Here is a 22,297-nt window from a genome sequence, read left to right on the forward strand (position 1 = left end):
GGAGGGACGTGATATATTGAAACATGGGCTGATCAGGCGGATTGGTAATCCAGTTTCGACCCATATATGGAATGATAATTGGATACCGAGGGACATAATAATGCGCCCCTTCGGTTGTCGGTCGGACAACCCCCCCCCCCCCACACACACACACACACATTTGTTTCTGAACTTACTGATCATACCACTGCTAACTAGGACAGAGTAAAAATTGTCGAGGCTTGTCTACCGATTGATGTGCCAGCCATCCTCAACATACCGTTGTGTACTAGGGATATGGATGATACCTGGGCATGGAATTTTGAAAAAAAAGTGGGAGCTTCTCAGTCAGGTCAGCCTACAAAATGATAATCACAACAAAATTAAGGAGAGAAGCTTGGTTAGATGGTTCCTCAGGATCATCGAGTAATGATAGAGACGCGGCATCATGGAGAGTACTATGGAAGATTCCAGTACCGGGCAAGATACACATGTTTCTGTGGAGACTAGCGAAAAATTCGCTGCCAACGGAGGATGTCAGCACATAGAAAATTGTTTGTCACGAGCTCTTGTGCCTTGTGTGGAGCTGTTGATTCGTGGAGGCATTCTCTTCTTGAGTGTGCTATGGCACGATGTGTTTGGGCACTAGTTGATGGAGAATTGGCGAAACATTTGTGCGAAACAGTGGAACCTACTGCAAGGCGATGGTTGTTCTCGATGATCGACACACACTCACATGAATCTTTTGTCAAGCTATCAGTGACATTATGGGTGATTTGGTGGGCAAGGAGACAAGTTATTCACGGGGAGATCTACCAGACTTCTTCGGCCACTCATCATTTCATAAACAGATTTCTAACAGAGTTTGAGATAGTTCCCCAGAAAAAAGCAAGGAAACAAGCTACGCCGATGAATACTAATTCAAGACCTTAGGCACCCGTGCCAGGATACACGGAGATTCATGTAGATGTCAGCCTAGCTCGCTCCGGCTTGGGAGGTTCTGCGGCAGCCGTATGCAGAAACGCAGACAGTCTTTTCTTGGGTAGTTCGGCTATGATCATCCATGGAATCAAGGAGGTTGCAGCGCTAGAAGCGATCGCCTGTCGCGAAGCTATCTTGCTGAGGATTTGCTACTTCAAGATTTTATTGTTGCCTCCGACTCGAAACAAGTGATAAACGACATTGAGAAGGGAACGAACGGTACCTATGAACACATTATCAAGGAGGTCAAGCATCGAGCGTCAAACTTCAATTGCAGATTCATCTTCGAAGGCCGAGCAACGAATACCGGGGCAGATAGACTAGCTAAAATTTTGAATTCTCTGGACTAGGGGCGCCATGTTTGGTTTTAACCCCACTGTATTTTTTGCATCCGGCTCCATGTGGCTTTTGATCAATAAAATTTAGCTATTATCCTAAAAAAAGTTAGGGAGGAAAAATAAAACTTTCCCCGTCGTTTCGCCGCCAATTACAGCCACACACCCACCACGAGTGTACAGTCAGAGATCCACTGCCGTGCCTCACCTTCCCACACCCACGATTTCGTCGAGCACCTCGCGAGCAAAGCAGGCAGACGGCGGACGGATAAATCATGGAGGAGAGCGGCGCGAGCGCGGCGGCCGTAGTCCCTCGGCTGTTGGCGGCGAAGGAGGAGTCCGGGAAAAGCTTCTCGGACATCGCGGCCGAGACGGGGCTCACCAACGTTTACGTCGCGCAGCTGCTGCGCCGCCAGGCGCAGCTGAAGCCCGACATGGCGCCCGCGTTCCGGGCGGCCGTCCCGGCGCTCACCGACGAGCTCGTGGAGCTCATGATGCGGCCGCCTTTCCGGTCCTACCACCCGGACATCGTCCACGAGCCAACCATATACAGGTGCCTACCTCGTGCCGACCGCCCAGTCTTGTCCCACTCCCAAGGCCCTTGTAGTTATCTCCGATTTCCATCTCGAACTCGGTGTAGGGGGCGTGCGATTACTGCCAGCTACTTCAAACACTGCCTATAGCGCATGATGTTGTAAAACAAAGTGATAGCTTAAATGTCAGCGAAAAAATGGAAGAATATTGTCTCTTCTGCTGAATCTGAATGAAGACATGACGAGGGAGGGATAGTTGCTAAAATTCCACAATGTTTAACAAACAGCAACCTTCTCCCATCCAGCTCTTTGGTATTTGTGTCAACTCTAATCTTCCGTTCTTTGTATAAACTCAAAACTCAAATGGGATGTTCTGTGCCTAAGTTCTTACTCAACAGTAGAAGAATAAATTTTACCATATGTTGATAGTTACTGATGCCTCTGTCTTTCCTCGGAATCTCTAGCTTCTGTACTTTGCTTGTTGCACTTGATAATCCACTTTGGGACAACAGTCTGGCACAGTTGTACCATGCTGTTTTTGTCCAGAGTAGGTGTATCACTATTTTTCTTTGTTTCTAATCACATCAGTTTAGCTTATTTTGTTCCAATTTATCCGGATGGCACATTATTTCCGGGTTCCACATGTTTCATTGATGCTTTCCCTTCGCACAAATGTTTCACTTAATTATTGGAAGATACATTTCACTGAAATTAATGCTACAATATGGACTAACTTTGTTATATTATAATGTACACAGATTGAATGAAGCTGTTATGCATTTTGGAGAGAGCATCAAGGAGATCATCAATGAGGATTTTGGTGATGGAATGTAAGAAACCGACCTATACTTAGTTGCATTAGTTCCTGATTGCTAGGCATGAGAAATGTTTATTGATAAAGTGTTACTTTGTTGCTTTCTCAAAAAGGAGAGTGCTACTTTGTTGAATTTGTGCTGTGCTTATTGGACCCATGCACACTTTTGTTGCACTTTTCGATTTATTTCGTGTCTATAAATAATGGTGTTCTACTGTAACCTAGAATTTCTGTTAGAACTTGAGATGATTTAGATTCTCTCATTTGTTTGCGTGAAAAAACAGTTGTATTCCAAGCCTGTCTGAAATGTGGGCATCTCTCAATTCTTCTTCTTCTTTTTTTTTTGCGGGTAGTGCATCTTTCAATTCTAAGGATGTATTTTTTACTGGATCTTTGTTCAATAATCTATAATACTCCAAATAGTATTATGGAGATTGCAAAATTGATCTGCCTGTCTTATTACTCTCAATAATCTTTCCATGTCTTATTGCTTTATTTAAATGCTTTCAATTGCAGCATGTCGGCTATAGACTTCTACTGTTCAGTTGACAAGATTCAAGGGGCTGATGGAAAAGATCGTGTGGTGGTCACATTTGATGGGAAGTATCTGCCTTACACCGAGCAGGTCTGTTACTTTTTTTGGAGGTTTCTTTTGTTCCTGATAAGCCAATGATGCTTAGTTTGCATTCATAGGCATATGAAGCAGGTGCCTTCTGTACGGAAAATTTTGTTACATAATGATGAGTTTACCTGCTTGAAGTGATGCTTGTTCGGTTGTTCCTGCCAGTGATCCATTAGTAAATATGACTGCCAGTGATCCATTCATAGATATTGGAGTAGTAGATAGTTATTGAGTGTGGAGGCAGTTAAAAACTAATTATGATAATCGTTTTATGTTTTAAATCATGGTTTATCACACTACTTGCTCATTTGAATTTAGCAAGCAGTTAAGCATACAATTTTGTTTTCCACATATGCAGAGATCTGAACATATGATGTCAAGATTGAACCGGAATGCATCTTGAGATGGCTGGTGTTACGAAGAGGATGTATGTTCATGGTGTAACACATTGTGTGTTGCCTGATTCTACTTTAGACTTGGAAAAAAATGAATAATGGCTTTTCTGGCATGAATGACCGACAAATAAACGAACTTTCTACATGTATGCAGAATAATTTGTTAAAAATGTGGTTTAAATCATCATTCTTCGCTCTGTTAAGTGAATTATATTTTTCATGAATTGTTTAGCCTGCGGTTTGATGTGCTGAAATAAAAATGTTTTCCCTAGGAAATGTAATTTGGTGGAATATTTCATCGTGTGCCCTTTGACCCCCGACATGGACCATGCCGTTGAGATGACAAGTGTTAAGTCATGGCTTTCGGAATTGATTTGGGGAGGTAGAAGATGATGTTGGATTGTTGGGAACAAATTTCAGATGAAAGATCACCATCCATGCTGCTGTTAGAAACCATCCTGACTGAGCCTTTTTTCTTTCAAAGAAGGATGGGACATACCTACAGGGTTGGCTCTCAGGCGCATCTGCTCCCTTGGTGAACAGTAAAGTCAAAACAAAATAGAAAAATTCAGAAAAAACTTGCATGGAAGATGTTCGAGTGGATGATGACCTTCTCAAATTCGGATCTACGAGAAAGTTTACTATTTATGCACTGTCTAGACCGATTTTGACTTTTTTGCCACGAGCTCTCTCATACTGCCTTCATCCCAAAATTCTTGTCTTAGATTTGTCTAGATACAGATGTATCTAATCTAAGACAAGAATTTTGAGACGGAGGGAGTATGTCGTAACAGGGTGAAATTTTGCCCGGACATCAGGCACTCAAACATCTTATTTGCTAGTATTTTTTGAGTTTACTGTTTATCGGGAGCAGATGAATATTCAGCATATTAACAAGGCTGCACTTAAGTACCAAAGCTACCAAGAGGTAAGAAAAAGTGAGGCCACTAATATTTAAGTCAGATGTGTAACTTGTCCCTAATATTTTCATCAAGAAGACCTGGTTGTACTTTCTAATATTATTAAGGTTGTGTGCTTCTGACTTCTAACTACTTTGAAAAACGATACTTCATTAATTAGGAAATACACTTTGGCTCATGGGTATAGGAGCACCTTATATGGGGAAAAAATAGGAAATCCAAAAGGTCAAAAAGTTCTAAATCTTTTTTAGAAACAACCTTGACCTTCTATTGTACTCGTATAAAAACTTTCGCCAAGAAAAAACTCCCGTCAACTTCAGGGCAAACAAAAAACAAATTTTCAAGGACAAAAAGCATGAATAGTAACCTGTATATAGTGTTGTTTCTTTTGGCCCAAAATACCACTAAAGTCATTCCTTGGGGAAACTTTATTTTTTTGACATTTTTTGGAATTACTAAAAATATCCATATCAGGTGCGCCTAAACCTGAGAGCCAAAGGTGCTTGTCCAAGCATAAGGTACTAGAGAATACAGATATCACAAAGTCTTGGAACGGGTTTCATTTAGTTGAGAAATTGCCTTCTGAACGTGTATATGTAGCAGCTAGTGGTAAATGTTTTGACTGTGCAACAGTTCTATGGCCGCAGCCACAACCCCTTTCCCTTCCGAAAAGATGTCAAGTGCAGGTTCCTCAATCTTCCTCTGAAGGAGTTTGTCCAATTCACCTCTTAATCTCTGTCAAGTAAAAGGAACATCTCTCATTACAGGAAAAAAAATGGGTTTAATGCAATAATATTATTTACTCCCTCCATCTCATAATATAAGAGCGTTTTTTATACTACACTGTCAGGACCCCGACTCGATGTCACATTGATCTAGCCGGTAACACCTCATATCACTTTGCGGCCTCACGCACGGTATCCCCACGGGTGTCGCCTTACCTTTGCCCGGGACCGTTTGCGCCTTTTGGCTCACGTATATGATAGTGTCGCTAGCATCCATATGATAAGGAGCCCGGGCTGACATGACTAGTCGTAAACCCAAAGTGGCACAGACTTACAGGGACAGGCATCCATGACCCAGCTTCGAACGTGTCGGTCATCAGCAAGTGGGTCCGGGCTGTAGCACTGGGCTAGCAGGACTCCGGTAAACCGGGCTGTAGCGGACTAACAGGACTCCGGTACTCAAAGCGTGACATTTCCCGAAGGGACAGACACAGGAACGAAGAAGGACACATGCCGGCCAGCCTAAGTGTTCCAGAGCAGTAGCAAGCTACCATGGCTCAGCGGTAACACTAGGAGACATTTCCCGGTAAGAGAGGCTACTAAAGATAAACAACTAGATAGTCAGATCCCACACATACCAAGCATTTCAATCATACACACAATATGCTCGATATGTGCAATTACAACGAAGCATCACAACATGACTCTACGACACCAGTACTTTATTTAAGGCTCGGGGAGCCATACATATCATACACAAAGGTACGGGTCTCACGACCCAACATACAAGTCATACAGTCATACAAACCAGCAGCGGAAGTAACTTGTCTGAGTACAGACAACTAGTAAAATAAAAGAGGCTTGGAAAGCCTAGCTATACTACATGGTCCTTCACAAGCTCAGGGTCACCACCTGGGCCTTTAGCCTACTCGTTGATGTCAACGTCTACATAGAACCCATCAGAAGGGGTTGCAGCGTCTTCTGTAAAAATATAAATTATAGCAACATGAGTACAAAGGTACTCAGCAAGACTTACATCAGATCCTACATACATGCATGTTATCAAGAAGGGTTGGTGGAGTTATTGCAGCAAGCCAGCTTTGACTCATGGCTAGACTATCCTACGATACTCCAACTTGAAATGGTTTTGCGCACACGAGTCCACTACTCACCACTTCAATACACTACCGAGGATCCACCTCCGTCTTCCTACGGAAGAGCCATCCTCGGCACTCACACTTATCTTGAGGCTTTTAGTAGTTTCCATTTACTTGTCTATGAACTGTATAGGCAACCAAGTAGTCCTTTACCGCGGACGCGGCTATTCGAATAGGTTATGATAATCCTGCAGGGGTGTACTTCTTCATACATGTTTTCACCACTTAGCCTCTGCACACGACATGTGCTCGGCAGACTTCAAGCGAAAGCCGACGTGGGTGTAGACCACGACCTACCTAAACACTTAAGCCTCTAGTCCAGGTTTATCGCCTATCCAGGTTCCATCCGCAGGGAGTCCGGCCGAGGTTTCCCATACGGCCCCGAACGATGTGAACAGGGTTCCCGAGATACCTAACGGGTATTCGGTACACCCGGCCACGTACCTACCGCATCACAGCCCACCCCTACGGTCAGCGCTGTCCACGGCCTCCAGTAGACTACAAACACCAGAAACTACTTGCAACTCCTGGACAGAGAGCTAGGGTGAATAAGAAGTCGAGCGGGGTCATATTTCAGGGCCCAATGCATGGTAGTAGCTGTATCTTAAATCACACATACAGATCTCAGTGCTTAAGGTCGGCTTCAATGAAACAACCCACCATGTACTCCTACATGGCCTCTCACCGATACCTTTACCAAATCGTGTTCACCACACCACTCTCATTACCGACATAATCATTTCACTCTAGCCATCACCCAGATGAACCAGACCTGACACGACTCTAAGCATAGCAGGCATAGCAAGGTAGGAACAACACATACATATGGCTCAATCAACTCCTACACATGCTAGTGGGTTTCATCTGGTTACTGTGGCAATGACAGGTCATGCAGAGGAAATGGGTTCAACTACCGTAGCACACAGCAGTTTGAAACGCGTTGTCTTAATGCAGTAAAGAGAGCAGGAGCGAGAACATGGGATTGTATCGATATGATCAAATGGTTGGTTGCTTGCCTGACGGGTCGGTGCACTGGTATTGCTCTTCGTCGGGGTTATCACGGTACTCCTCGGGGGCAAAACCTGCCGCAGAGAGCACCGATACACAAACATTACCAAACAGTATGCAACAATATGGTGCATGCATGAGACATGGCAAAATGAGTGTATTGGGCTAATGCAACTAAGAACAGATGGGTTTGAACTAATTGAACCATTGATTCAAAGTTCAAACTCATAAGTTGCCATTTAAGGTGTTTTATCTTGTTCTGTGATAAACAGCAGGTTAGCTTGTTTAAACATGCATGAAACCAGTACAGATGGAAAGATTGGATTTTTCTGATCATTTTTCATATATAATTTGTTTGATTTGGAGCTACGGTTGATTTTATATGAATTTTGGAAGTTTGAAACATTTTCTGGAATTTCCTGTGTAAAAATAATTCCAGAAATTAAATTACTGCGTCAGCACTACGTCATGATGACGTCAGTGGTCAACGGGCTGGTCCAGGTCAAACTGACCAGTGGGTCCCGCATGTCAGTATTCAATTAGTTTAACTAAATTAGATTTAAACTAATTGGATTAATTAACAAAGGGGGCCCCACATGTCATAGACCTAGGGGGTCAACCGGGGCCCACCCGTGGTCAAAGTCAGAGTCAAACACGCCGGCGTCTAGCCGCCGGCGAGCCCGACGCGGCGGCGAAAGTGCTTTTTGCCATTCCGGCAACCAAATGGACGGCGGAAGGCATCTACGTGTTGCTGAGGTTGAGCCGCGACTATTGGTGGTGGTGGTTGGGCTCGGGGTGGCCGGAGTTGGCGCCGGCGGCGACTTTGGCGGCCGCCGGAGTTCGGTTGAAGACGAACTCGTGGCTAGAGTGTGCGGTGAGGTGCGGGGAGTGCATGGTTAGCCCCAACGCGGCGTGGTGAGTGCGATGGACAAGGTGAGGTGGCCGGAGGATGGCCGGGAGCACGTCGGCGAAGAGGTCCGCGACGGCGCGTGCGGGTGAGCTTAGTGTGCTCGCTGTGGTGCATGAGAGAGAGAAAGAGAGGAAGGGGGAGTTAGCCTAGCTCACTGCGGTCTTGATGGAAAGGACGGCGTGGTCGGGGACGAGCTGCTGCGGCGGCGACGGCGAAGGGGATCTCCGGCGATGGCGGTTCGGGCGAGGTTGGTGCGGCGGCTTCGGGGCACGCGAGCGCTCGGGGCTCGGCTAGCTCGAAGAAGTAGAGGACGGCGGAGCTTCTGGACACGGTGGCGCGGCGTGGAGACGACGGGAAGCACGGCTACGGCGGCGGTGCGGCGACGGTGGCGTCGGCCATGGCGTGGGGGCGCGAGGGAGAGGAACTGGGGGCGAATGGAGGTGTCCAGGGGGGTCGGGGCGCGACGTGGAGCTCGTCCAGGCCAGCAGGGCGGCGAGAGGGGGAAGCCGGGCGACGTGCAGCTGCGTGGCGAGCTGCGGTGCCGCCGCCGAGCACCTTGGCTGCCTGCCTGGCAAGCCAAGCAGCTCGCTGGAGCGGTGGCCGGGCTGGGCCGGCCAGGTGGGCTGGCTGGTGGGCCTGTGGTGGCGCCAGGTAAGTTTTCCCCTTTTTTTCTGTTTTCTGTTTTTATTCTGTAGGTTTGTTGAATTTCTAAAAATACCTATGTCATTCCAAAATTCACCAAACTGCCTCTGGTCCTTAGTTGGAATATTTCCAGCATGGAACATTTTAGTTTGGAGATATTTGAGCATTTAAATATTTTATATAGTTTTAAATGCCCAAATTCAAATACTTATGATTTAAATCAAAAACCCTAGGATGGCCTAGGAAAATGTGCACCACTTTTGGCAGAGGTTCTGAACCAAGACAAAAATGATGGGCATTTTAGAAGGGCATTTCAGGTTCATTGAAAATTATTTTTAGTAACCCTAGTTGGTTTCAGAGGGGGCTGGGGGTTCTGTCATCCCCATTTCAAGTTTCTGATGAAAGAGTAAACATGATGCAACACTCTAATGCATGGCTAACTAGGGTGTGACATACACTAGTGTCAAAAACACTCTTATACTATGGGACGGAGGGAGTACATAAATATCCGGTATTTCTCCATCCATAGCCAAAGCAAACCAGAGCATTAATCGGGTAAACTGAAAATTTTAGCTGAAAAATAAGCTATTTTATTCACTGAAATGAACTTGATTGCAATATAGCAGTAAAACCAGATATCAGTCATTCCAACTACTATGATAACCACACCAAGCTTACGGTTATACGAACTAAGCTTGTATAACAAGGAATCTAGATCAAGCAACAAGTACAGACACAAAATTACCATTAAAAGAACCGACAGCTAAAGTTTCATGTCACCTCTTTGTTGCTGAACGAACACTCGAATTTACTTAACACTATATTTATAAAAGAGAAAAGGTTCAAGAAGCAAGCTATTGTTGAGAAGTTGGTCATACCTGGATCAACTCTATGATACGCTTTGGTGCAGAGAAATGAAGATACCCCCCAAGCATCTCGATGCCTTCTCCGGTGTTACTTGGTCTTAAGGAACCACCAAAAAGTAGAAGAGCATAATCTGATATGTTTGTGGAGTCCCTCACATAAATGCTAGCAGTTTTCACCTTCTCACTGTAAACCAGATAAGGCAATGGGAATTGCTGCACTCCTGCATTGACTGATGATGGGTGAATGTCCACCTTTCCGACATCTTTGGTGTAGAATGCTGTCCTCTTGCCCCGTCTTTTGCACTGTATGACATTTGGGTAAAGCCCAGCACATAAAACAGCAGAAACCATCTCCAGATCCTTGCCATAATGGTTATATGCCTGAAATTTTAGCACGGAATAATCGTAATGGAAACTGAAGCTCTTCAGTTGAAAAGTAGATAAAATGGTGCACTGGAATGAAAAAACATAGATAACTACATAGGTCACAGAATTACTTATGGAATGCAAGAGAGATCTAGGGTTACAAACCTTCACTCCTCTTGTCTTACTAACAAATCCAATATCAGAAAGTAGATCAAAAAATTGATTTCGCATGCCATCCATCATCTTCAGGGTCATAGGAGACAGAAAATTTTCCCAACAGAAGGAACGCTCCCTTCCACTGCGTTTTGCTTCCTTCCATGCTTCAAATGCCTTAAGAAGGGCAATATGATCACTGGCAAAAGAGGTCGCAGGAAACTATCAGTGTGCCTTAAACAACTTCAGCGTAAAACTTTTTGCAGGTGATGCTATCATTGGCAAGTGATACTATGCGCTCCCTATCCTGGTTCTATCATTCCTTATCCTGTGACTCCTCCTGGGTCAAGCTTTCTAGCATGTAGCAACCAGTAAATAATACTCGCCCCGTTTCACCAATGCCCTGGACTAGGCCCCTTTCCAATACTCACTCCGTTTCACCATATGTCCTGGACTAGGCCCCTTTCCAATATACATGTCCATTGAGGAAATCAAGAGTGTAGTTATTGCATTTTTTGCGTTTGTACCTGTTAGAGTTATATTTATGATGCCCTTTGGCTTTCTGTATTTTGGCCTTTGGCCTCCCACCTGTACTTGTAAATATGATGGCTTTGGCCTCCAGATAATACTAAGTTGCATGTTCCTAACATGGTATTAGAGCTTTAGTTTTTTTTTAGCACGCGCAACTCGTGCTCTCTTGATCCAATCTCTCGCACCGCCGTCCAGCTTCCGGACGGTTGCCGTCCGACCCCCACGATATCTTCCGCCAGATCCCGTTGCCCTCGTGCGGAAGTCTACTGGAGCGTCGCCAGGCCGCCCGCCTGCTGCTGGAGGAGGAGCGCAGCAGCCAAGGATCCGCCCACGTGCTGCTGGTGCTTTGCTAGGCACGGCGCGTGGTCTGCACCCGTGTGGTCAACACCACTGCATCAATCAGCCGCCTGCTGCTCCCGGTTTTTCCTGTCGCGGGATCCGCCCCCGGCTGAATTGGTCCGACAGTTGCGGGTCCCCTCCGCCGCTAGTCAGCCGACTGGCCGCGGCCTCGCGGCTTCTACGCCGGCCACCGCCTCCTCCCGTCCCACAGCTTCTCCGTCGGCCACCTCCTCCTCCCGGCCCGTGGCCCTGCGAATTCGACGGGGATTTGGCCACCGGCTTCCCAGGCTGCCGTCACCGGCCGCCGGCCCCATCCGCCTGTCACCGCTGGCCGCCCGTTCGGCCCCGCCCTCTCCGCTTCCTAACAGTACCTCTATTTAATTGCTTTGCATTTGCAAACTGCTTATTTAAGGTTATCATCTATTAAAATATCCTTAGATTTAGTGATTGCTTGGCTTGTGCGCATGGTAGGCTGGGGACAGATATAGTGAAACAGGGGGAATGCTACATAGGCACCATAAATGAAGCAGCACTTGATGGTACTGAAGAAATAACAGGCAAAACAACATCAAACTAAAACCATAATTTCTGTAATATTGGTTGTCAAAAAACACTTCTACATGCTTCCTCACGAAATATCAATGTGATATAAGCTTATAAAAATTACCTGCAGGAGTCACCAGCAAATGATCTTTTGACAGCATCTGCTTCTTCTTTTCTATCAATTGGGAGCACAAATGGATTACGATAAGCAAGAGCAGCAGCAATTGTTAATGCAGGATCCAGGCACTGGAAGACGGATCCAATGAGCAGCATCTTTCCAATGTTTGGATCCAGTGGTAGTGTACATAGATGTCGTCCTGCATAAATCAAAGAAGTTGGGCAAAAATAAATAAAAACACATACAATAAAATTTAAGAAGTAGTACAATTGAACGGTGGCAGTAAAACTTTGTACCTAAATAAGTGAGCTCCTCCAAATCATCCAGCGCTCCAATGGTTTTCAGAAGCTCAATTGCATTCTTAACAGAGAGCGGATCTGGGGGTTGCAGTGACTTGGCTAAGAAAGAAGCAACTGCTCCAAGCTGTAAGCTTTTGATAGTAAGGCACAGTTCTTGCAGAGGCGTCCTAAGAATTTCAGGCAGCTGAAACTGAGGCATGGCAGCATGAATGACTTCCGGGTACAACCTATAGCAAACACCTGGCTGAACACGGCCTGCACGGCCTCGCCTCTGTGTAAATTAGGAAGGTCATCAACGACAACTGTTATTGGATATTCAGTTTTGCCAGAAAAGTGGGTAACATGGTCCATGGTAACGTACCTGATGAGCAGAGGCTTTTGATATCCACGATGGTAGAAGGCACGCTAGCTTATTCAAGGCATCATAACTTGTCTCCTTCGCTTTACCACAATCAATTACATACACAACATCATCTATTGTAATACTGCTTTCTGCAATATTTGTCGCCAGAACAATTTTTCTGCAAATTACATATGTAGTAGATATAAAACAGTTAATGGCATTAACCATTAGGATTTAGGACAACTTGCTCAAATGAACTTAGAACTTGTTGCACGAGTAGATAACAAAGAACAAATTGCATTGATTAAAAAATAAAATAAAATATCTATTTAACAGCACACAATAATAATAATAAAACCTACGTCAAATGTGAGGGTAAGAGAGAAAATAGCTTAAGTGGCAGCAGATAGTTTAAAAGGAAACTGAGAGGGAAAATGTGGAAGTTGCTATATGGCATATGTAAAATCATCACCAAAATTTTGTACTTTCAGTAGCTCCTTCCCAGCCATAATTTTACCTACGGGCTTGCTAACACATACTTCTACCATTAAATACACTGCCACCAATGGAGGTGTGACACTGAGAAAGTGAGAAGCTATGCAAGTAGGAAGACAGAAGTATGTCTGCAACACATTACCCATATGTAAAAGCAAAATCATATCCATAGCACATAATCCAGATCAAATGTTTCTATATAATACACCTAGGTGACTAATTACCTCATATTAGCTGGTGCTCTGTCAAAAATTTCACGCTGATTAACAGTTGGCATAGAGCCATGCAGTGGGAGAACTAGGAATTTATTGGAATTGCCAAGCAGATTATTCCCTTTAATCTTGTCCAAAAGTTTTGAAATTTCGTCCCAACCAGTAAGGAATACAAGGATTGCACCTTCTCCTTCATGACGACAGATATACTCAATCGTACCTTCCACCTAAAGATGTCAACATAAAGTAATAAATATTAGCAGCATAGATAGGTTACTAAATGGTATTAGGATATCATGAAATGCAGGTTATCTTTCAGAGAGATATCAAGTGCATCACACAACTAGGCGACATCATAAATCACTTCTGGTTTGTGGTACCAAATTCACATGAAAAAAATCTGGGAGAAAATTGTCTAGATGCATTTCTTGATTTACTATAAGTCCATAACTATGTATATGATGGATAGCAAGCTTCTTGTTTTGGTCTCTTCTAATTTGTTTTGAGTGAAGTTAAAGTTACAAAGGGTGAAGAAAATTCTTAAAGCACTTCTCACTAGTTTCCACCATGTTTGCAGACAGAGAAGTTCCAATATTTGCATCATACATATCAGCACATAACTACACGTATTTGCGTCTAACAGTAGATATTATACTATTCCATGCGTTTCCTTATGCCCTTTCCCCTCTTGATCAATTTCAATAACGGGGAAGTTGATCCAGTACATCTGTTAATACAAGAATAAGCCCTTCCGATTCCGATACCAAAGAAGTTGGTCCAAGACCATTAGATCTGCTAATACCTAATGGAATAATTAACAACAGGCAATTAGCTGGTCATTTTTAGAAACATCGCTGATATATCTCCACTTAACTGCAATCACTCGTACATATATGGAACTGGATCTCCTCCACTAAACTCCCAATATCTAAGGACTTCCAGGTTCCATCTGCTAGTGCGATCAAATAAATGCACATGAAAATAACCAGTTCAGATCTGAGAATACATACAAGGCTCAAATCCAGTTCAGTGACAGACCAAGCTTCAAGGGATTGCCTTGTTGTAATGCTGTAGTTTCCATATTCCTTACTAATGTCGACGTCCTGGGAAAAAAAAAGTGAGCAACCAAAACTATTGACCCTCCTAGTTTTAAAGGATAGGGAATCAAGCATGTCTGACTTTTTGCAATATGTTTTCCACACTTCAGTTTAGTGTTAACAAATTAGTTATCTGCATTAGCAACAGTAGAGCTAAATCATCTAAATATTGGCCATCTCAGAACTTTTGATCCCTGACATCAACACTGAATTACGAAACTACAACGGGCAAGATTAGAAAAGTAACTCAAGTTTACCTCGAAAATATCAGCCAATGGATCATTCTTAACTGAAGCAAGTCTCTTTTTTCTTGAATTTCCTTGAAAATTATCACGTTCAGACTTGATTTTGTATTGGGTCTTTTCCAAAATATCTTCCAGAAATAACTCAGCAACAGGAAAAGTGAACCCCTGCTCAAAACACCTCGATGTAAGTATAATGCACAAAAATCACTTCAACGGGTACCGTTTACGAAAGGTTACAGTACCGGAATATGCATAATTGGGGCATCTCCAAAGTATTTGGAAAATAGTTCAGCATTTATTGTTGCACTCATCAATACAAGGCGAAGGTCAGGACGCCTTGGCAGAAGGTCCCGTAAAATGATGATGAGAAAATCTTCACTCATGCCACGTTCATGAATTTCATCAACTAGTAAATGACTTACACCAACTAAGTCTGGCTCCTGAACCTGCGACACATAGTGTTTGCATTGAATGTAAGTGCAATAACACCAAAATGACTGAACATTTGGAAATTAAACAAGCAATTCAATTTGATTTGCCAAATCTCAAGATGCACTATAGTCTATAGCAAATGAAGACCCCTGCAGTAAATATCTTTGCATAATTAAGGTCACATGTGTACAAGTTAACAGTAGCTACAGTTGTGATATGATTGGATCATTGGAGTGCTAGAAATCACACAATATTTGACTAGTTTTGGATACATCTTCTGTAAAGGAACCAGGATCATGTGCATGGGTGATCAAATAATTTGCACAACAAAACCTCAATTCTTTCACATCTCAAAAAAGAAAAAAACTATTGTGTCCGCTTGTGTCAAAATCGAGAAGTGTCCATTGCCAGTGTAATCTACTTTAGTCGAGAAGTATTCAATTTCCAATACTCAGTTTCACAATATCTTTTATCACACCACCGCCCACCGTGCACCCAGATCAAGGAAAGACTAAATCCAAGATAAAGTTAATAAAAAATGGCATACACTAGAATCAGAATGTCGTGCTACAACCACTAAACATCTTCCAAAGCATTAAAGTAGAGATAGATAGTAGAGACCATGAATTACACTCTTGGTTTCCCCAATGGACAGATACTTTGACAGAGACTCACCAGAGTAGTTTAAAAAATCAGACCGCTGAAGCTACTGGTTCGCAGGTCTAACCGCCGGCACAGAAAGTTTGATAAAGGCAAAAAGAAATGTTATAGCTCATTGATTTTCAAGTTTATAGAAAATTTGACTCCGTGAGCTACTCTGTTCTTGGCCTCGGGGAAGTCTCCGTTTCTATTGAGGGGATCAAGAGCGTGATTCTTGCAATATTTGCACTTTTGACCCTATTTAATTGCTTCCCGAATTGCTGATTGGTTGTAGTCTGTTAGTTAATTCTTGTATTAAGTTATTTTAGATTTATAGCATCCTTGGGATGTGCACATGGTGGGCTGAGGACAGATATAGCAAAACAGAGGGAGCAGGTAATAGAAGTTATACTGGCTAACTTAGTCAAAGCAATGCAGGCAAGTTGGTGGTGGGCCTCCAAAGTCCAAACATGCATGGGAAGGTGGGGCAAGAGTCTTGCATTTGATTCCTGCGTGTGACAACCCGTTAACCAGTAGTTGAATCACTGTTTTTATGGGTAAAACGGTCTTTTAAGAGGACTGAACCGGTCAAGGTGCCACTCGGTTTTTTCTGGTCAGATCGCTGGTCCGGTACAGTTTTTAAAACTAGGCTGCCAAGGCTAGTGACAGTTATAGCGAAACAGAGGGAGTGCTGAACATGCAACTGCACCACAAATTCAGATCATAATAGCCATAGGCTTTGTAATGTTGCATATATAATGAAGCTTAAATTCCTTGGAGTATTTGAATAAACCTGGAGAAAGATTATACAGCTACAACCATATGCATAAATCAAGCTACGATCAAACCAAAAGTTCTAAGATACGCAGAAAGCAATAAATGGACAACAAACAAATAACAAGGCGATATATACAATTCACAGTAAGAAAATCGACAAAACAAACAACGCAAAAATGACGTGGTGTGGTAAGTCACTCATGCATATGCAAATCTATCTGTCAGTCATACCAGTTTTCGAAGCAAAACTCCTGTCGTGCAGAAGAGCAGTCGTGTTTGTGTGGAACGTTTTGATTCAAGGCGAATCTGGTATCCAACAGTCTCACCAAGCTCTTCACCTCTCTCAGATCCTACACGTGCTGCAACCGATATGGCAGATATACGGCGGGGTTGAGTACATATTATGCTGCAATCAGCACCACGAAGGTTATCTATCTCCTCTTCTAGTATGAACTGCGGAAGCTGTGTTGTTTTACCACAACCTGTCTCACCAGATATGACCAAAACCTGAAACAGTAAAGTCAGTAAGAAAATAAATTAAATGGCCGTAATAACAAGATCAACTATAGAGCCCAACTGTACAGGCAGTATTAAGAATATAGTAATGAATATCACCAGATAGCAAAGATGAACAAAAATAAACGACAGTGCGACCTTAACTCTGCCAGCATTAAGTACAAAATATCTAAACCTGTGACATTGACTTGACCATGAGATTCAAGTTAATTTAACTGCGCCAAATCATTCAAAAAACTAGCAACCAATTTTACTGGTTACTAAGGATATAAAGCAGAGTGTTAGGAAAACACAGTTTCAGTATATGATGTCACGTGCTAGAATTGGTACCATCCCTAAAGACTGATTAGTGACAAGGTTCAGGGTATAGCTCTGAGGAAAGAGGGCTGATTCACCAAGGTGATGGGGATTGAGAGGGAGAGTGGGTTCGAGAGAACATAAGATCTTTGCTGGTTTATTCACGTTCACTGGATAATCCATATGGACTACATGGTGTACCTTTTATAGAGAAGACTGGACTTGATGCCTAGGAACAGAATCCTGATTATCCTAACAAACCATAGCTTTATCTTCCTAACTAAATGGATCTCTTTCCTAGCTAAGTCCTTACTAACTGCATAACTAATGGGCTAAGGGCTGAATGCACGCCTCTGACATTACACCAGCCCTTTTGAACAGCTCATCCTCGAGCAGTGGTTGCCACAGTTGGAGGCTTAGAGCCCAAGGGAGTCCCCCAAATTGTTGATAGATTCCACCTTCGTCTCGTGTGGCTAAAGCAAAACAACCAAGCTGCATACATGCATTTATGTGGCCTAGTTTGGAGGCCTGCTTGCTGCTGTTCATTGTGTTGACCTGCATAGGAGTTGTGTGATCTGCCCCTTTGTTTGAAGTAGAAGCTCAAGCCCAACAAGGAATTCCCATGAGCCTTAGGGTTTGGATGAAGGGACACAAGGAATGGTTCATCACTTGCTGCCAGCATAAAGAGCTGTGACACTGCTGCTACCCTATGGAGGAGTGTCGCTGCAAACAGAAGCATCGTCACTGGCTTGGGCAGAGCAGCCGTTGCTTTGAGGAGAAACATCTCGCTCTCGTGGCTGCATTCCAGCTGTTGCTGCTAGGAAGGGTACAACCGCCACTGCTGGCTGTGTGGCCACCGCGAGAGAACTCTGCCACCACTGCTGTTGTGTGCATCACTGCCATCGAGATTGATTGCATGGCTGCCTCTGGAAGGCACTCCATCACTGTTGCTGGAGTTTGCCCTGCCGCCGCTGCAGGTTGCACTACTGCTGCTTCTTGTAGGTGCAGGCTTTGCTGCTGCCCGTAGACGCGGGAGTGGACTATGTTGTCCTCCAGATGGCCAGAAATTTCAGCGATACATCTGTCTGGAGTGGCTTGTGGAGGCCAACCACGAGCAGATCCACCTAGTGGTTGTTTGGATACGGAGCGTTAGCCATGAGTATATAGAAAATCAGTTTTTAGCCTATTTTTAACAAAACTCCATTTTACAATCTTTTTTATCAAGAAAGAGTATATGGAAAATTATGTTTGGGTCAGGAAAGTAACCAAGTCGATGATTTATTGTTCCTTGTTTGGATAGCGATTAGCCTATTCTCTCGTATGTCAGGCGTGATCTCTTCCTGCTTTCCCCACTCGGCCGCCATTGACAATCTTCCAAGATCCAGCCTAGAACTCCTTCGTTGCTGCTGCTCGCGTCCGCTCCGTCCACAAGGATCCCGTCAGCGGTCGCCGGCGGGCTCTTCCCCAAGTCACGGAGGTTGTCACCCCGAGCATAGAATCTGCCGTGGGCTGCTGCTTCCAGTTGACCAACACGACTCCACGTGCAGCCGCCGGCAGGGCGTTTACGCTGGTCGCCGAGCTCGTCTTCCCCGCAAAGACTACCCTGGGCTGCTCCATGTCGTTGCCGCGGAACTACTCCGCCGTCGTGGTATCGTGCGCGCATTCATTGCAGTCAAGCACACATCTGCTGCCATGCCGGGGCTATACAACGAGCGTCGAGGAGTCACACTCCTGTCTCTTGAGGGCAGCGGACAGCGCATAGTGCAGTCGGGGAGGACCACGAGGTCGCCTCTCCATCCGCCGCCGCCGTCCAGCGTCCGCCACCGTCCGTCGTGGCTGCCGCAAATCAGGGCGCCGGCGTTGGCGCCAGCTCCAGCCTTGTGGTGGAGGAAGGCGTTCTTCTCTATGAAGATCCACGGCACGCCACACAACACAAGTCAGGACCTGTTTTTGTAAAACGCGTTTGCACAAAAACGTCTCGGAGCCGTTTTTCCAAAAATGCAAAATCTGAGTATTACGAGAACCAAGTTTTTCTTATCTAAGGATTAGTTAGATTAGCCAAACAAAGTTTTAGTTTGTTAGGCCCTGAAACACGTTTTAGCTAACCGGTTCTCTAAAAACTAGCTATCCAAACAAGGCACTAGTGCCACTCGGAGAGCCCTCAGCACCTGCATATGGAAGTGAGAAATTGCTCAATGTACTCATCCACACAGGTCTGCTGCATAATCTTGATGGTGCCAAGCAGTTGGGATAGCGCATTTGCTTCCCCTTGTGCTCCTCCCGCATTCGCCTTGCCTGCCCTTCCTTTTGGTCGAAACAGCTTTGCCCAACGTATTTGTCAGATTGGATTGGTTTTCACCTCGAGTGTTGGTGGATAGGGTCATAGGGTCATGGGAGGTCGGAGAGCTTGCTGTTGACAATGCCCTCCAGGTCTCCACATCTTCCTGGGACAGATGATCCCAATGCCTTGCACGTGATGCTAGAATTGGTACCCTTGCTAAGACTAGTCAATGTGAAACGGTTGAGGGTAAAGCTCTGAGAAGCGAGGGTTGGTCGGCCATGGTGTCGGGGATGAAAGGGGGAGAAGGTTGACGGCGGGAATCTTTGCTGGTTTATTCTAATTTATTGGATAATCCATATGAGGTATACAGTGTCCCTTTTATAGGGAAGACTCAACTTGATGCAAAATCCTCCTAGCACACCATATCTTTAGCTTCCTAACTAAACCGATCTCTTCCAGTCTTCCCTAACAAAATGGATATCCTTACAAACTACATAGCCAAATTGTATTTATATCACTAGTGGGCTAAGGGCTGAGAATCTTTGAGAATGTATGTGAATATATTCATCTAAATAGATCAAACTTGGAAACATCTTATAGTTCTTACTTCGTACCTGATTAGCTGCTACTGCTTTCAAAAACTCCTCTCTCGCTTTGAATGCTGGTAATTTTTCCCTGAAAGACTGCATTGATCTAGCACTTGGCATCATCTGAAACAAAATGTAGATGATGCAACTTTAGAATTTAAGGTTGCTCAATGTTCGATATTGATGGGGTCTGAGACAGTCACTAGAAAAATCACTGGTGATACCTTTTTTGATCTCTGCATATCCCTAAGCTGAAAACTTAGCTTCTGTTTATCAACATATGTTGTTGATTCAGCTATTGATGTGGATGTGCTGGGCAAAGATTGCCTCATTGAGACAGTGGATGTGCTAGCAGAAGCATTGTTATTTGACTGTGCCCTGGACAAAAGGTTTTCCACTCGTCTCTCTGTCTCATTGGACATCTTAATCTGTCCATAGTTCAAACACAAGTGTCAGTAAAAAAAACACATATATTGGTGTCCACTGTCACAAAGACACTGCATAACACCTCGTTTTGTGATGATCCATGCCTCTCATCAAGATCTGCTCGGTAATCAGGCAGTGGCACTTTGCTGAAAACAAGTGTCTTCCCTTTGTTGTATGCATTGCTATCTTCCCCAGGTTAAAACACAAAATAGAGAAACTATAATTCATCAGATTTCAAGTGTGATCAAAAGGTATAGCACAAAAGGCATAAAATGATCAACGTGAGAAAGTCAGATAGTCCTTCGTGTACAGGAGACATAACAATTAGAGTTAGTTGTAAATTACTTAATTTTGGTACCATCGATGAACTGATGACAGGAAGAATGCTGCATCTATCAATGGAAGTTAAGCATGATGGCGACGAGAGAAATAAGGCGCAGAATAGGTGTGCCGTCCTTACAAGTAAAGGCCGTGTCTCTGAGCAATATCTGCAAGTGTATTCTGTCCATCACGTCCGAAATTCTTCTTGACTACTAACTCCTGCTGAGATCCTTCTCTTAATTGCCCAATCGTATTCCACCACTCATGCTCATCGACCTTTTCCACCTGACCATTAGGCATTCACAAGAGTGCAGATCTTAAAAAATCAACTTAGACAAGAGCGGAAATTCTGTATGTAGTAAATAACTTTAAGAAATTGGGCAACTCAGTAAAGTCTCATGGGCCTAGTCGCCTAGACCTTGTGTGACCATACCATTGGGATGGAAATCAAGTAATTAACGTAGTTGAAACATGTTCCTAACAACACATTTGTACAGAACAAACATCAGAGGAGATGTGATGTATGTAGTCTAACTCGTGATTGTTCAAACTTCTGACAAGTAACACATCGGACAGCTAACTCCATGTGGGACCATTGCAGTATGTAGAATTGTAGGCTTTCACTCGATTGTCATGGCAGCAAATTAGCGATGACCCTGTGGACCAATCTACGGACCTAGATGGACGTTAGCTACATGATGATTCCAAGCTTTCGTACAAAAGAACACATTCCGAATCATAAGATACGCACGACAGCATGGAGCCACCACACGAAATACAAACTAAACAAACAGAACATCATCCAACCACGACGATGCGCACGGGAGTAGAGCCCTCACCTCTCCGGCCATCTGCCGCAGCCGCTCGGCGCGCCACTGAGGATCCCACCATCTCTGCTCACCACGGCCCCCGCCGCCGCCGCCACGGCCTCCTCTGCCTCCGCCGCCGCGCCCGCGCCCGCGACCACGCTGGGAGTTGGTGCCGCCGCCGCCGCCGCGCCCGCCGCGATACATGTTGGGAGTAGCTGCTGCGGTTGTGAGCGCCCTTAGGTTTCTGCGGGTGGTGGTGGCCGGGAAGGGGAAGCCGCTGCGGAACAGGAGACTGCCGCGGCAACCGGAAGTGTGGAGGAGCATCTGGGCCGGGGAGTGCACCTGCGCCTTCACCTATTTGGCGCCTTAAGCGCCAAATAGAGGCCATTTGGTACGGGGGCCACACTAGTTTCCTGTTCCGGGTTTTCATCGGGGTTTTTTGTTTTGTCTCAAAAAAAATCGGGGTTTTTTCTTTTTTTTTCTTTTTCATTTTGTTTTTTCTGTTTTCACTTTTCAATTTCAATTTCACAAAGTTTTTTCAAATTTGTGAACTTTCTTGAATATCATGACATTTTTCTAATCAC

The 22,297-nt window shown here is 44.4% G+C and overlaps 2 protein-coding genes across 5 annotated transcripts; one reads left to right on the forward strand and one right to left on the reverse strand.

Moving 5' to 3' along the window:
• The first annotated feature begins 1,382 nt into the window (after positions 1–1,382).
• Positions 1,383–3,846, forward strand: LOC123120895 (cyanate hydratase). The gene is made up of 4 exons (XM_044540870.1): positions 1,383–1,848; positions 2,587–2,658; positions 3,159–3,267; positions 3,623–3,846. Exons 1-4 carry the CDS (start codon positions 1,571–1,573, stop codon positions 3,665–3,667), a joined length of 504 nt encoding a protein of 167 aa, XP_044396805.1. The 5' UTR covers positions 1,383–1,570; the 3' UTR covers positions 3,668–3,846.
• Positions 3,847–4,935: 1,089 nt separating this feature from the next.
• Positions 4,936–22,047, reverse strand: LOC123120865 (DExH-box ATP-dependent RNA helicase DExH1). 4 transcript variants are annotated; one of them, XM_044540848.1, is made up of 17 exons: positions 21,744–22,047; positions 21,044–21,189; positions 20,666–20,765; positions 20,382–20,585; positions 20,185–20,280; positions 16,708–16,983; positions 14,871–15,074; positions 14,641–14,793; positions 14,297–14,389; positions 13,299–13,513; positions 12,598–12,757; positions 12,234–12,507; positions 11,944–12,136; positions 10,419–10,605; positions 9,900–10,268; positions 7,478–7,543; positions 4,936–5,314 (listed from the first exon to the last, which is right to left on the reverse strand). In XM_044540848.1, the coding sequence occupies exons 1-17, from the start codon at positions 22,035–22,037 to the stop codon at positions 5,183–5,185; spliced, it is 3,162 nt and encodes a 1,053-aa protein (XP_044396783.1). In that variant the 5' UTR covers positions 22,038–22,047; the 3' UTR covers positions 4,936–5,182. The 4 variants fall into 4 exon arrangements, with proteins under 4 accessions (XP_044396783.1, XP_044396800.1, XP_044396789.1 ...); XM_044540865.1 differs by having other exon boundaries at positions 20,666–20,769; positions 21,744–22,029; XM_044540854.1 differs by lacking the exon at positions 7,478–7,543.
• Between the last annotated feature and the right edge of the window lie 250 nt (positions 22,048–22,297).

Source organism: Triticum aestivum, chromosome 1B (assembly GCF_018294505.1).
Source record: "Triticum aestivum cultivar Chinese Spring chromosome 1B, IWGSC CS RefSeq v2.1, whole genome shotgun sequence".
Taxonomy (NCBI): Eukaryota; Viridiplantae; Streptophyta; class Magnoliopsida; order Poales; family Poaceae; genus Triticum; species Triticum aestivum.

Bases quoted from the DNA above. Each gene is read 5' to 3' on its own strand.
- LOC123120895 (XM_044540870.1), top strand. From the start codon at position 1,571: ATGGAGGAGAGCGGCGCGAGCGCGGCGGCCGTAGTCCCTCGGCTGTTG. The intron at 1,849-2,586 runs GTGCCTACCTCG...TAATGTACACAG, and splicing joins CACGAGCCAACCATATACAG to ATTGAATGAAGCTGTTATGC. The intron at 3,268-3,622 runs GTCTGTTACTTT...CCACATATGCAG, and splicing joins ATCTGCCTTACACCGAGCAG to AGATCTGAACATATGATGTC.
- LOC123120865 (XM_044540848.1), bottom strand. From the start codon at position 22,037: ATGCTCCTCCACACTTCCGGTTGCCGCGGCAGTCTCCTGTTCCGCAGC. The intron at 13,514-14,296 runs GTATGTATTCTC...TGACATCTTTAG, and splicing joins CTGAACTGGATTTGAGCCTT to GTGGAAGGTACGATTGAGTA. The intron at 12,758-13,298 runs GTAATTAGTCAC...TGTAATTTGCAG, and splicing joins AGAGCACCAGCTAATATGAG to AAAAATTGTTCTGGCGACAA.